Raw genomic sequence first — 14,241 nt, 5'->3', positions numbered from 1 at the left:
GCCTGTGCAGGGACACCCTGAAGTGTTTGAATGTAAGACAGGGCAGGGGGCGGTTTTTTGTTTTTAAAAGAAAATTGCCAGGGAAACAGCTCATTTCTCCGATTTGAATGAAAATATTTCTATTGATCTCATACGCTTAGAGGCCCAAAGGAGCAGGGGGCGGGACCAGAGGCGGGGGGGGTCCCCGAGGCGCAGGGAGTGGGGGGGGGACCCTCGAGGAGCAGGGGGCGGGGCCGAGAGGCGGGGGTCCCCGAGGCGCAGGGGAGGAGCCGCAGGCGGGGTCCCCGAAGAGCAGGGGCGGGGTGGAGAGGCGGGGTCCCCGAGGAGCAGGGGGCGGGGCCGGAAGCGGGGGGGGTCCCCGAGGCGCAGGGGCGGAGCCGGAGGCGGGGTCTCCGAGAGCAGGGGCGGGGCGGAGAGGCGGGGTGTCCCCGAGGCGCAGGGGGTGGGGGGGGCCCTCGAGGAGCAGGGGGCGGGGCCGGAAGCGGGGGGGGTCCCCGAGGCGCAGGGGGAGGAGCCGGAGGCGGGGGGGGTCCCCGAAGAGGAGGGGGCGGGGCCGAGAGGCGGGGGGGGTCCCCGAGGCCCAGGGGGGGGGGCCGGAAGCGGGGTCCCCGAGGCGCAGGGACCCTAACGGCCCCGCGGCGGAGGGAGGAGGGTGCCGCGGGATGCCCGGATGTAAGGCCAGTCCGCCCTCCCCGCGCAGGCGCCGAGCCGCCCGGTCCCCTCCGGCCCCGGTGCTGCGATGCCGCCTCCCCCCGCCGGGACCCCGGCCCGCACTGCGCGGGTCTCCCGCTGCCTCAGCTTCAGCGCCTGCCACCGGCTGCACAAGTGAGGGTCCTGCGATCGGGGGCCCGGCCCCCACCCCCACCGCGCTGGGTCGGGGGGGACCCCAGGGTGCCCCCATCGCGCTGGGTCGGGGGGGACCCCAGGGTGCCCCCATCGCGCTGGGTCGGGGGGGACCCCAGGGTGCCCCCCCATCGCGCTGGGTCGGGGGGGACCCCAGGGTGCCCCCATCACACTTGCTCAGGGGGGATCCCAGGGTATCCCCATCGCGCTGGTTCGAGGGGGATCCCAGGGTGCCCCCATCGCGCTGAGTCTGGGGGGATCCCAGGGTGCCCCCATCGCGCTGGGTCAGAGGGGATCCCAGGGTGCCCCCCCATCGCGCTGGTTCGAGGGGGATCCCAGGGTGCCCCCCCATCACACTGGGTCAGAGGGGATCCCAGGGTGCCCCCCCATCGCGCTGGGTCAGAGGGGATCCCAGGGTGCCCCCCCATCGCGCTGGGTCAGAGGGGATCCCAGGGTGCCCCCCCATCGCACTTGGTTGGGGTGGTTCAGTCATTGCCAAGCTCCCAGCAATGACAGCTCATAGCGATCTGCGGAGAGGAGACCCTGCACCTCCCCATGGACTCAGGTCAATTCCCAGGTTAGAAATCCCCAGTGCGTTGGGAAGGGAGGGGTTATTCATCCTGGGGGAGCTGTCCCTGGTTCTTACCTGGGGCTCCTTAGTTCCTATCCCATTTGCTCTGGGGCCTGGCAACGTGTCCAGCGATGTACTGGATCCAGAATCCAGAGGGTCCCCGTGTCTGAGCTCACACCGTACAAGAGGGAGACAGAAAATGAACCTCAGGCTGCAGCTCAGTATGCCTCGCTCTCCCAGCTGCTGGGAAGGTGGGGTCGCTCCCTTTTCAACAGCCCATGTGTTGGGGGCTGTTTCTTATTATTTTTATTACAGTAGCACCTAGAGGCCTCAAAGATTGTGGCCCTGTTGTGCTAGGCACGGTACATACACCTAGTAAAACGGTCCAGTCCCTGCCCCAAAGCACTTGGTCATTGTTATTGTCAGAGGTGACAAAGGAGAGGCGAAGGGAAGGAAAATACTGTAATCCACCTGTTTCCCTCACTCCCTCTCATCATCCTGCGCATTTCTTCTGTCCCCTTTTGGGGGCTTTCTCCTGCCTCTCCTTCCCTCTTGCTGTCTTGAGTGCAGCTCTCTCACCTCATTTTTTGGTTCTCTTCTGCCCCTGTACCACTTGGATAATGTGAAGTTGGTCAGAGCACAGAAAATTCTCCTGCTGATGCAGGCTCTGGGAGTGGAGAGTGGGGGGAGAGAAAAAGGAGTGACTCCCCTTTCTTTCCCCAGCCTGCCCTACTAAACAGGAGCATTTTTAAACAACAGCAGATTGAAACTGGGACAAGACTCTGGTTAGTTTCAAGACTATGCTGCAGGCAAACCTGATTCTGACCAGAATCTTGTCTATTTCACCCTGAGTAGCATGAGGTTTTTCATAGCTGGTGGATGAGAACACCACCACCAAAGGCAGTTTTCAAGCTCTGTACATGAGACCAAAAATCTAACTTCTTTGTTCAGTGGACAGCTATGGACTTTGATCGATTTTACTTTACACACTTAAGGTCAAATCACTTATTTCCCCAGCAATTATCTAAGATGCTTCATCTACTTTTCCTGAAGCAAAGGGGGCTTGATGGTAAGTGGTGTCTTCTGTTTTCACATAAAATGTGAATCACATATTTCAGATGTGTCCTTCTGCCTGGCCTACACTGATCACCACCTATTCATCCCTAGACTTCACCTTCTTTGGGAGAGTTGTTGGTACAATGTGAAAGTCAGAAGGGATGACAATAAACTTAGCAATGGTCCCACTGATCTCTTAAATATCTTCGTGATCCTGGATACTACAGCCTGCAATGTTTGTGTTCAGAAACTAGGTGGTTCTGCCAGACATCCGGTCCCTTTTGTGAACAGCTGGAACACACCACAGTTTGTGGTGTTTCAAACTCTGATTGATACGCTTTTCACAGTAGGAGTGAATACTTGGCAACAGTACACAGTCCTGTACTGAGAAGTCAGGATGCTGCAATGAAACGATCAGCAGCATCCAAACAAATAGACCCCAAATCTCGTAACTGGGCTCCTTCAACTCTCCAATGTCATTTCTTTAGCCAGTAATGCTTTACAGTCAGTAGAGAAACACAATACCTGGATGAATGTTCATTATAATAGAGTAAAAAAAATGTAATCGTACTTCCCCAGTCTAATCCATCTGTTTAAAAAGGAGAAAGTGACTAGAGTACATTATGTTGGATCTCTAGTACACACTTTTAAAAAACAAATTACATAAAATGTTTAAGGATTCGCCACCCGCTTTTCAGGGCGTGTTATAGACAAGGCTAGATTATGGGTAATGTCGTGGTCCAATGAACAATGAGAGCACAAACTGAAAGGTGAGTGGAGAGCAAATCTTTCATACACAGTGCCTGGACTAACTCAGGCAGTGGGTGCAGAATCTGAGTAGACAGTCAGTGAATGAGATGTTTCTTTGCTGTGCCTACTAAGGAGATCGGGGGGAGCTAAAAACCAGTCCCAGTTGAAATGAAAACCTAAATGTTTGTAATTGGCCCTCAACTGCAATTTTTAATTTTTTTTACAGTAAGTCACTGAGTGATGAAGAAAACCTGAAACTCTTTGGGAAATGCAACAATCCAAACGGACATGGACACAACTATAAAGGTGAGGGGCTGACTGGCCTGAGTGCTATACTTATTTATCCAGACCGAGAGAGAATTAGTTCACATGGTTGTATGAGAGAGACCTTTTGATGGGATCGACTCTTAGCCATGTTACTATGAACACTTATGTAACTGAGAGCAGAATCTGGAGCATTTGTTTTTTTTGATGACCGAGGCTGCAACGAGAAATAAGAGTGATCATCAACAGGAGACAGAGCAAACCGCAAAGCTGCCTTTTAGGCCATTAAAGAAGGAGTAAATCTTATTTTAAAATGCTGCTAAATAAACCAAATCTGCTTATACTCAAGATGAGTAAATCTTAATGGTGGCTCCCACTTGGCAAACAAATGTTATCCAAAAAGGACAAACCTTCTTCAAGAGATTGTCCACATGGATTCCATTCTTAGTGTGCATGGGCCCCATGCATGCAAGACTGGATCCTTTTGGTCAGTTGTATCTGTCAGGGCCATGCCTGCCCCTAGGTGCCTGGACACCTCCAATCTGAGGGCATAAAGGACAGAGCGGCCCAGGTGTTCCTCAGTTTCTTCTGAGTGCCCTTGAGAGTGAGGCAGTACCCCGCCGTGTCTGCTTATGCTGTGTACTGTGTGATTTTCCTTAGCTTTGCATATAATAATTAGATAGTCAAGTTACTGTGATTAGTGTAATTTTTTCTTTTATATGCCCAATGGGCAAATATAAAATGTTTCAGTTAGCTTAGACCCCCATCACCCAACTACCCCACAGAGAACTGGCATTACAGCAGACCAGCATTAATGCCATTAATGATGGGCAATCCTGGTGTCTGCTCTCTCTGGAGCTATGTTCTGTCTGTCGTTCTTTCTCTGGGTGCACTCAGAGAGCAAGTTAGGTGCATCTGAAGCTGTTCCTTGTAAGAGAAGGTCACCAAATGAATAGGCAGCAGGTTTAAAAAAAATAAAAGGAAGTATTTCTTCACACAACGCACAGTCAACCTGTGGAACTCCTTGCCAGAGGATCAGGCGGGGCAAAAAAGGCACCAGCAAAGCTGGGCCTAGGGGGGGGGGAGGCGGGGGGCGGCGGGGCGGGGCGCAGCGACCTGCGTGCAGTCATGTGTGTGGGCCCGGGGACCGGGCCCCGGACCTGCCGCGCCGCGGCATGCGAGGGGCGGCGGCGCCGGCGCTCGCTCGGCTGGGCACTCTCGGGCATGCTGGAGCGGCAGCTCAGGAGGCGATCCGCTCCTAACCATCCGGCAGGGGGGGGGTCAGCCCGAGCCAGGCGAGCGGCGGGACTCTGCAGTCATGCCCGCGGGAGGTCCGCTGCTCCCGCGGCTCCGGGGCGCCTCCCGCGCATGACTGCTTGGGGCGGCCAAAACGGTAGAGCCGCCCCTGCAGAGGATGTTGTGAAGGCCAAGACCATAACAGGGTTCAAAAAGAACTAGATACATTCATGGAGGATAGGTCCATCAATGGCTATTAGCCAGGATGGGCAGGGATGGTGTCCCTACTCTCTGTTTGCCAGAAGCTGGGAATGAGGGCCAGGGGATGGATCACTTGATGATTACCTATTATGTTCATTGCCTCTGGGGCACCTGGCACTGGCCACTGTCGGAAGACAGGATACTGGACTAGATGGACCTTTGGTCTGACCTGGTAGGGCCATTCTTATGTTCTTAAGAGATCGATGCACGCTTCCATGAACACCGAGAGGAGAGCTGCAATTAGGGCTCAGCCATCATGTCTCTCTCTGTTAGACCTATGATCCCACTCCGAGCCCCCAGCCCACATCCACTCAGAGGCCCCACTTGTCCATCACTTCATCTGCATTGACATCTGATGGGCAGAAAAGAGCAGTGCTCCAAAGACGAGCCTAGGCACAGTTTGCTGTCCCTGACACCTAGCAAATTGAGATCAAAGGGTCATCGGCCACATGACTCGTCATTCGTCCAAGGGCCAAAAGCCTAAGAAGGCCTCTTCATGTGCCCTGGCACTGACTTCCGAGTCAGTTCATGCAGTGCCCTCTAAATCAACAACTACGCTGCCCTCAGTACTGATCCTTCAGCACCAACACCATACCTGGTACCTGGAGCCTCAGCATCGAGTGCCTCTGTGATCATATGCCCTGATACAAATTACCTTCTTGGTACAGATTAACTTTAGGGTACCCACTCCTTGGCACTAACTGTCCTGGCACCTAAATAATACATGGTGCTGAGTGACGTATCGGTGGGCCCAGTACCAGAGTGAGCTCTCCTGGAAAGATTATGGGTGGTGACATCCAAGCCACCAGCTTCAGGTCACTGGTATCCTGGGTTAGAGAGGTGTCCCTGGTACTGAACTGTTCTCTATAGAGATGGGGCACACCGGACAGAGCGGCCCCGCCCTTGGAAAAGGTATGCTCCTTTTCAAACCCCCAGGTTTTAGTAATACCAACCAGATCAAATGAATGCCCATAAATGAGCACTTCCATTTCCTCATTTGTTACCCAGGTTTCTAGCTTTGGGGTATAGGCAGGTAAAGAATATATTCTTTTCGGGTCCTTTGGTTTCTTCTCAACATCTCAGGTTTGTGCTAAATGAGTACTCATTTCTTCCCTCTTTTCACCCTCCTCCTTTGTTATTAGTTTAATGCCCTGATTCTAAATGGAGGAACTTTTCTATTTGTCTCCCTCAGTGTCTGCAGTCTCTACAATACTGGATTATTTGCTAGCCCTGAAACAATCTGCACTTTCCATCAGCTCCATAAGGGTCCATCTTGAAACAATATCTGCTCCTCACCCTCCTGTCCAGGGCTGTACTGAATTTCCTACGCTGTAGTGGCAAAATTCCTGAAGGGCCCTGTCTCAGCTCAGAGCAACTGTACCTGTGTTCCCCTTCTGGGGTCCACCAAGGGCACCCACTGCAGACTCCCAGCTCCTCAGCCATCAGCTCTCGCAGATGGGGACTCGTATCTCTCTGGGTTTTTTCCCCATGGCTGCACAGTTCCCTGCCAGAAAGCCAGACTGCCTTAACAGGCCAGTTTGTGCTTTCCTTCCACTCCAGGGGTTATGAAGAACTGTAATTGCCAGCAGTGACAAGTCACCACACAGCTCCTTGTAAGCAAGCACATTTAATCTTAAAGCAAAAGCATTACAGCGAAAACAGATTAAAAACAACAAAAGAACCTGCATGCATGCTAAAAAGCTAACCAGAGATCACCCTGGCTCCCACAAGGGCTCTGGTAGGAATCAGTCCTTCAAACCCCACAGTGAGGTTTTTCTGTGGTTACAAGTTCTTACGAGCCTTAGTTCAGAACAAGCTCAGATCCCTCAGTAGCTCTGTCTTTCCTTTATACAGCCTGGGCCTTTGACCTTGAGACTCTGGGAAGAGATAATCAGCAGACAATGGTCCTCACTTCAGGGTGTAGCTTCAAAAGACTGGAGATTTGCATAACCAGAGGTGGGAAATTTGCATTCAGATTCCCAGGAAAACCATTTAACCCTGTCCCAAAAGTCTGTTCTTGTCAGGCACAGTGTTCAATATAGTCCTTTGAAGTTCATACATTTCCATGGGTTCACATCAGATCCCCCCAGGAAAGTTATGTACAAGCCCAGCCCACAATCATACAGAACATTTGCATTTAATACAATGGACTCCAAAGATACTTAACCTTAATTCAACACAGTTTTTCAAAGATACTGCAGGAAATTGCCATATCTATCACAGGCCGTATGCGTGTTTTCTCCCCAAGAGCTCTCCCCGTCTTGGGACATCACTGTAGAGCATTAGCAGAGTTGATGGGTCCTCTGGTAGTGTTCCCTGTTCCCTATATCACCTCTGCCTTTCAGATTGCCATGGCAGCAGCTTGAAGGGTTGGGGAGATTCAGGCCCTCCTTATATAGTTATTCATAAGGACAATGTCACTCTTAAGTTTCTGCCCAAGATTGCCTCAGCGTAACACCCAGTCCATTCATCTGCCTGTTTTCTTCCCCAAGCCTCACTCAACCCTGGAGGAAGTTAGACTTCACACACCTGATACAGTAGGGGCACTGTCTTTGTACTTAGAACAGAATCACTCAAGAACATGCCTGACTATCTGTGGCCAGATTTAAGGGGCAAGCTAGATTCTCACAGACATTATCTAAGTGGATCTCCAACTGTATAAGGACATGCTATGGGATAGTCAGGTTAGATGCACCTAGCCACATTAGAACTCATTCCACTAGAACTCAGGCAGCCTCTGCTGCTTGTTTGACGAGCATCCCTGTGTCTGACATTTGTTGAGCAGCTACAATCCTCACATTTACAAGATTCCATTGCTTAGTAGAGGCTTCCAGATCAGATGCCCATTTTGGTAGGACTCCACTGTGGGACGGTTGAGCCTGTCCCACCCTTTATACCTGGGATGATTTAGTTGGGATTGGTCCTGCTTTGAGCAGGGGGTTGGACTAGATGGCCACCTGAGGTCCCTTCCAACCCTGATATTCTATGATTCTATACCCTCCGGTGTGGGGTGCAGGCATAGTCCCAGTGGACACAGCTGACCTAAAGAATCCAATCTCGTGTCCATCTTGGAGAACCGCCATTACTGTAGGGTCAGTTACCGTTCTTTATACAATGGATATTGTTTTAAACAGTAACACCTCTGATGCCATTGACCCACCTCCTGGGGCTGATTCATGCTGTGTGGGCTCTCTGATCTGCCGCTAATGTGAGTTGTTCTCATGTACCTTGGATCACACTTATGACTTGGTGTTTTTCTCCCTCTAGTTGTAGTGACTGTGCGTGGAGAGGTAAGTGCAATCATTATTTCCTTCCTTTTTCCTTCTTGGACGTATCAGAGTGTGGTTTCCATCTGCAAATTCTGCAGATCTTTTAAAAAACCCAACCCTCTAGGTGTTTGCCTTTGTAGAATTACTAAAAATCCTGCATTGCTTGAAACCCTCTGTTCCATCAATTATAAAGAGGAAGATTTTCTGTAATCAGTTGTGTGTGAGAGATGGGTCCAGCGAAGGCAGCTCTCCTTCTCACCCTGCCTCTCCCAAGGACATGCTGGAGGCCACATTTCAGCCCCAGTCTTGCAATGAGCTTCATGTGACTTCAGGGGTCCACCCACACAGAGCTCATTGCAGGATCTCAGCCTTAGCTTCCGCTCTCAGATCCGTCCTGAGTGAAAGCAGGGCTGAACTCTGTCCCCTGCAAAATGATGGGAGGCCACAGTCCTGCTCTTAGCTCTCAACCAACTTGTTCCAGAGAGATCTGGGCCACAGAACAATTGCTCTTAATTCTGTGGTTGCTGATTGTGGGAGTTAACATGAGAACGGCCATACTGGGTCAGACGAATGATCCATCTCACCCCGTGTCTTGTCCTCTGACAGTGGCCAGTGCCACATGCTTCAGAGGGAATGAAAGGAACAGGGAAATTTTGAGTGGTCCTTCCCCAGTCATCCAGTCTCCGCTTCTGGTAGCCAGAGGTTCCTGCTGGACAGTCCCAGACTAGGGAACCATGGCCATCAGCCTACAGAACAGCAGTTAATTCAGGAGAAACCCAGGTTACCTGTGCATTGTGGTTAGGCCCCACTGGTGCTCATGGTTTGTGCCTGACCCTTACTAGCTCAGGTTGGTAAAACAACCAATTAAATCCTTGTTCCTGCCTAGTGGGCTGCTTCTCTGTGTGGCTGATGGGCTCTGCCCAAGCACTGCTTAGTAACTGTGTGCTGGGGAGCTTTCTTCCTGGTGTCGACATTATGAACTTCACTGATCTCTTGAGACTTGTTGATACTCCATATATAGCCAGTAGGGCGTGTTCTTCATGGTGTTACTAAAGTAGGGCCGAGGCTCAGACAGTGTCTGGTGGCGGAGAGAGAGATTTTCTTATGGGTCAGGATTCCCAGGTGGTCTGGGTTTGTGCCATCTAAAGCTTTTGGTGCGATTGGTAACACAACTGGGTAGTGAGGGTTAGTAGATGTGCTTCTAATCTCCTTTCGCTCTTTGCCCTGTAGATTGAGCCTACATCAGGAATGGTTATAAACCTGACGGACCTGAAAGAATATATGCAGGTAATAACACTGTGCTCCTGGAGCTCTCACATGGAAATTAGCGATAGCGTAATGGGCTAGTGAGGGCGTGGGGAAATGGGGAGTAGATATTGTTAGGAGTGGAGAATTAGGGAGTGGTTTATGAGCTAAAAATGCATCAGCGCAGTGCCCTGTTGCAGTGTAAAGTCCCCTGCTGGCCCTCACACTGGCCTGTGATGTGCAAGGTCTTTGACTTCCTCTCACCAGCTGCACAATGTGTTGCTGTCTCCCTCCAATAGTGCTGCCCTGGTACCTTCCTACCAACTCTGGGTACCTAGGACCTCTCCGGAAAAGGCCAGAATCGGCCCTAGTGACGTGTCAGTCCCCAGTGTGTATGTCTGGAATTGCTCGACAGACACACAAGGGCCCTTCCTAAGTCCAAGCAGGATGGTTAGAACCTGCCATTCATTGTGCCCCCTTGACATGCCCTATTGATGTAGCTACCAGTGTCAGAGAATCATAGGACTGGAAGGGAGCTCAAGAGGTCATCGAGTCCAGTCCCCTGCACTCATGGCAGGACACAGTATTATCTAGATCATCCCTGACAGGTGTTTGTCCAACCTGCTCTTAAAAATCCCCAATGATGGAGATTCCACAACCTCCCTAGGCAATTTATTCCAGTGCTTAACCACCCTGACAGTTAGGAAGTTTTCCTAATGTCCAACCTAAACCTCCCTGGTTGGAATTTAAGTTCATTGCTTCTTGTCCTATCCTCAGCGGTTAAGAAGAACAATTCTCCTCCCTCCTCCTTGTAACAACCTTTTATGTACTTGAAAACTGTTATCATGTCCCCTCTCAGTCTTCTCTTTTCCAGACTAAATACACCTGATTTTTTCCAATCTTCCCTCATAGCTCATGTTTTCTAGACTTTTCATCATTTTTGTGTTCTCCTCTGGGCTTTCTCCAATTTGTCCTCATCTTTCCTGAAATGTGGTGCCCAGAATTGGACAGAATACTCTAGATGAGGCCTAATCAGCACGGAGTACAGCGGGAGAATTACTTCTCATATCTTGCTTACAACACTCCTGCTAATAAATCCCTGTAAGAGGTTCGCGCCGGGGCTTAACCCTCCTGGGTAGGAGGGGAGCCACACCGGCTCACTACACATCCTCAGTTCAACAGTTCAAGGAGGCTCAGGCCCTCTGGTGCAGGGGCGGAGCAGCAAACAGTATATAGGGAGCTCAGGCCCTTTGGTGCAGGGGTGGAGCAGCAAACAGTATATAGGGAGCTCAGGCCCTTTGGTGCAGGGGCGGAGCAGCAAACAGTATATAGGGAGCTCAGGCCCTTTGGTGCAGGGGCGGAGCAGCAAACAGTATATAGGGAGCTCAGGCCCTTTGGTGCAGGGGCGGAGCAGCAAACAGTATATAGGCCCAGGTCCTTACACCTGAGCGTTGGGTGAGGGGGAAAACTGCCACCCGTGAGTGGGGTGGCAGGGGGGACGCAGGCCCACCCACTCCACTGCATCCCAGCCTGGGGCCCTAGCAGCGGCTATCACCGCTGCAGGTCAGTGGGGTCCTGACCGCAACACACTGACATAGGCTCGTATGTGTCTGTAGCCTGAATGGGGTCGGCTACCCTTGGGCTACTTCCATTTTCCCCCTCAGGGCCTACCTTGTCCGTGGCACCGGTTCCAGGCCTATCAACGAGCATGGGCTCCTCTCGACCCGGGCTTGGTGGCAGGTCCGGCAGCTCCTCGGGGAAGTCCGGCCAGGCGTGCTCGGGCGGCTCCTCCGGGTAACAGCAGGGACGGGGAGGCTCTGACGGCTCCTCCTCGTAGCGGGCACGGGGGAGTTCCAACGGCTCCTCCCAGTAACAGGTGCTGGGGGGCTCTGGCGGCTCCTCGTAGCGGGCGCAGGGAAGCTCCAGCCGGTCTGGGTAACTGCCTCGAGTCCCGGAGGGTTCCCAGTCACGAGCTCCCGCCGGCAAGTCTGCTCCCTGCAGCGGCTGGGCCCTGACTGAGCTCTGGCGGCCAGCTTTTATACTTCCTGTCCCGCCCCTTGACTTCCGGGGGGTGGGAACAGGCGGCAGTGGCTCCGCCCACCTGGGTGTCTGCAGGGGCTCTCCCTCTGCTGGGCACGAGGGGAGCCACACCGACTCACTACAATCCCAGAATGCTTTTTTGGCAACAGTGTTACACTCTTGACTCATATTTAGCTTGTGGTACACTATGACCCCCAGATCCCTTTCCACAGTACTCCTTCCTAGGCAATCATTTCTATTTTGTATATGTGCAACTGATTGTTCCTTCCTAAGTGTAATATTTTGCATTTGTGCTTCTTGAATTTCATCCTATTTACTTCAGACCATTTCTCCAGTTTGTCCAGATCATTTGGAATTTTAATCCTATCATCCAAAGCACTTGCAACCCGTCCCAGCTTGGTATTGTCCACAAACTTTATCAGTGTACTCTCTATGCCATTATCTAAATCATTGATGAAGATATTGAATAGAACTGGACCCCAGAACTGATCCCTGCGGGACCCCACTTGTTATGCCCTTTCAGTATGACTGTGAACCACTGATAACTACTCTCTGGGAACAGTTTTTCAGCCAGTTATGCATCCATCTTATAGTAACTCCATCTAGATTGCATTTCCCTAATTTGTTTATGAGGAGGTCATGCGAGACAGTATCAAAAGCTTTACTGAAGTCAAAATATACCATGTCTGCTGCTTCCCCCCATCCGCGAGGCTTGTTACCCTGTCAAAGAAAGCTGTCAGGTTGGTCTGACATGATTTGTTCTTGACAAATCCATTATGACTGTTCCCTATCAGCTCATTAGCTTCTAGACATTTGCAAATTGATTGCTTAATTATTTGCTCCATTATCTTTCCTAGTACAGAAGTTAAGCTGACTGGTCTGTAATTCCTCGGCTTGTTCTTATCACCCTTTTTATAGATTGGCACTGTATTTGCCCTTTTCCAGTCTTCTGGAATCTCTCCCGTCTTCCATGACTTTTCAGAGATAATTGCTAGTGGCTCAGATATCTCCTCAGTCAACTCCTTGAGTATTCTAGGATGCATTTCTTGGTGAAAACCAAAACAAGTCATTAAGCACCTCTGCCATTTCCACATATTTTGTTATTGTTTTGATCCTACATGTTTTGTTGTTCATGTCCTTCTTCTCTGCCCTCAGGAAGCCATCCTGGAGCCACTTGACCACAAGAACCTGGATAAAGACGTGGCTTACTTTGCTGATGTTGTCAGGTGGGTAGAACTAGAATTGGTACCAGGGTCCAGCCTGTGTTGTTTTATGGATCATAATGGGTACCAAGTATCTTGTCTGGCACCAGTTCGAATGTCATTCATTCTCCAGGTGTCATTTAATTTAAGTTGATCGATTACCTCCCCATCCTCTCTCTATCATCCATCATTATATGTGTGTGTTGTCGCATGTACGAGAGGTCAGTGTGCCTTGACTGCTTCATGTCTAACGTCAGCCCTGTTTCCCCTGCAGTACGACTGAGAATGTGGCAGTATACATCTGGGAAAACCTCCAGAAGTGCCTGCCTGCAGGGACTCTTTATAAAGTCAAAGTGTATGAAACGGACCAGAACATCGTTGTGTACAAGGGGGAAAAGACAGCTCTTGAGAAATGAAATTCAACTCAGCTGATCACAGTCTTCTGAGGAATTAATCGAAGCAGTATATCAATGGAGTATACCATGGTGTATCAATGACATGTAGACGGTGATTTTGTAGAGTGGGTTTTTTTTTTTTAATAGAAGGTCATTTTTAGGTAATTAAAGACAATTATTGTGGCAAGCTAATGAGGTTTTCTATTTAATTTGGAGTTCTCAGAATTTACTGATCTCTTGTTTGCTTTTAATCAAACAGTCCAGTTCTGCAAACCAAAACCACCAAGGTGATGTGAAATCCGTGGAGTCTTCTGCATGTGTTGAGTAAGGACTGCAGCTCTCTCTCAAGAGGAAATGTACAAGTTAAATATGTACCCATCCCGCTGGGATTTGATTGTGGGTTTTTAATGGCCATGGGTATTTTTTGATGAAGAAGTGGAGACTGAGAAATGACTTTTCCTCCTTTTTGTGCTGCAGGCCTGCTCCTCCCTGTGGCTGGGGTCTCTGTTTTCTCTGTAAGATAAGGGACTGGCGGTGGCGAGCGTAACTGTTTTTTGCTTTGTTTTTCCTATGCCGTAGGCTGGTTCTCAGTAACACTTTGATCTAAGACGACTAGAGGTTTCATGAAAACTGGCTGCTATAAACCACAAGGTCAGAGAGTGCTTTTGTTTGTATAACTGTGCTGCTGATAAAGCTTTGCTAGCGAATGCCAGCCTGCAGTCCTGCTGCACGCGACGCTATGGTGAAGCGAGGAGGCAGAGCTGGAGGGGAAAGGAAAACGCTGTTACCCATTTTGACCTGAGTAGTTAGCCGAAATTCAGGGTATAGCGAGTTGTTTCTGCTAGATGGAGAAATTGATGGTAGAGTCGGGTATTTCTTTGGTGCAATGCTGTTTATTTACAGTGAAGGTACATACAATGCAGTTTCCCTGAACACGGCAGGAATCAAACAGCAGGCAGTTTCTTTGCTCACAATTCCAAGTCTCTTTCCAGCCAGCACTTAGCCTAAAAGTTCCCTCTCTCTTTGTCTCAGGGTCATGCTACCAGTACTTCTGTGGCTGTCTCTTTGGCTTTTGGTGCCTCTTTCCCAGTTTCTCTGCTTTTTTTTTG

The 14,241-nt window shown here is 50.5% G+C and overlaps 1 protein-coding gene across 4 annotated transcripts; it reads left to right on the top strand.

Annotated features, from left to right (window-relative positions):
- Nucleotides 1-586: 586 nt before the first annotated feature.
- On the top strand, nt 587-13,324 carry LOC120375465 (6-pyruvoyl tetrahydrobiopterin synthase-like). 4 transcript variants are annotated; one of them, XM_039496116.1, is made up of 7 exons: nt 587-825; nt 3,447-3,526; nt 6,836-6,937; nt 8,249-8,271; nt 9,481-9,537; nt 12,691-12,761; nt 13,012-13,324. In XM_039496116.1, the coding sequence occupies exons 1-7, from the start codon at nt 740-742 to the stop codon at nt 13,151-13,153; spliced, it is 561 nt and encodes a 186-aa protein (XP_039352050.1). In that variant the 5' UTR covers nt 587-739; the 3' UTR covers nt 13,154-13,324. The 4 variants fall into 4 exon arrangements, with proteins under 4 accessions (XP_039352050.1, XP_039352052.1, XP_039352051.1 ...); XM_039496117.1 differs by lacking the exon at nt 587-825 and adding an exon at nt 1,037-1,420; XM_039496118.1 differs by lacking the exon at nt 6,836-6,937 and having other exon boundaries at nt 594-825.
- Nucleotides 13,325-14,241: the final 917 nt, after the last annotated feature.

The sequence above is a fragment of the Mauremys reevesii genome, linkage group 12 (assembly GCF_016161935.1).
Source record: "Mauremys reevesii isolate NIE-2019 linkage group 12, ASM1616193v1, whole genome shotgun sequence".
Lineage (NCBI taxonomy): Eukaryota > Metazoa > Chordata > Testudines > Geoemydidae > Mauremys > Mauremys reevesii.
Note: the sequence above shows the minus strand (reverse complement) of the source record. Positions and strands in the feature narration are given on the sequence as shown.

Excerpts from the sequence above, each read along its gene's own strand:
- LOC120375465 (XM_039496116.1), top strand. The coding sequence starts at position 740 with ATGCCGCCTCCCCCCGCCGGGACCCCGGCCCGCACTGCGCGGGTCTCC. Across the intron at positions 826-3,446 it reads GCCTGCCACCGGCTGCACAA|TAAGTCACTGAGTGATGAAG; the intron begins GTGAGGGTCCTG and ends TTTTTTTTACAG. Across the intron at positions 8,272-9,480 it reads TAGTGACTGTGCGTGGAGAG|ATTGAGCCTACATCAGGAAT; the intron begins GTAAGTGCAATC and ends TTTGCCCTGTAG.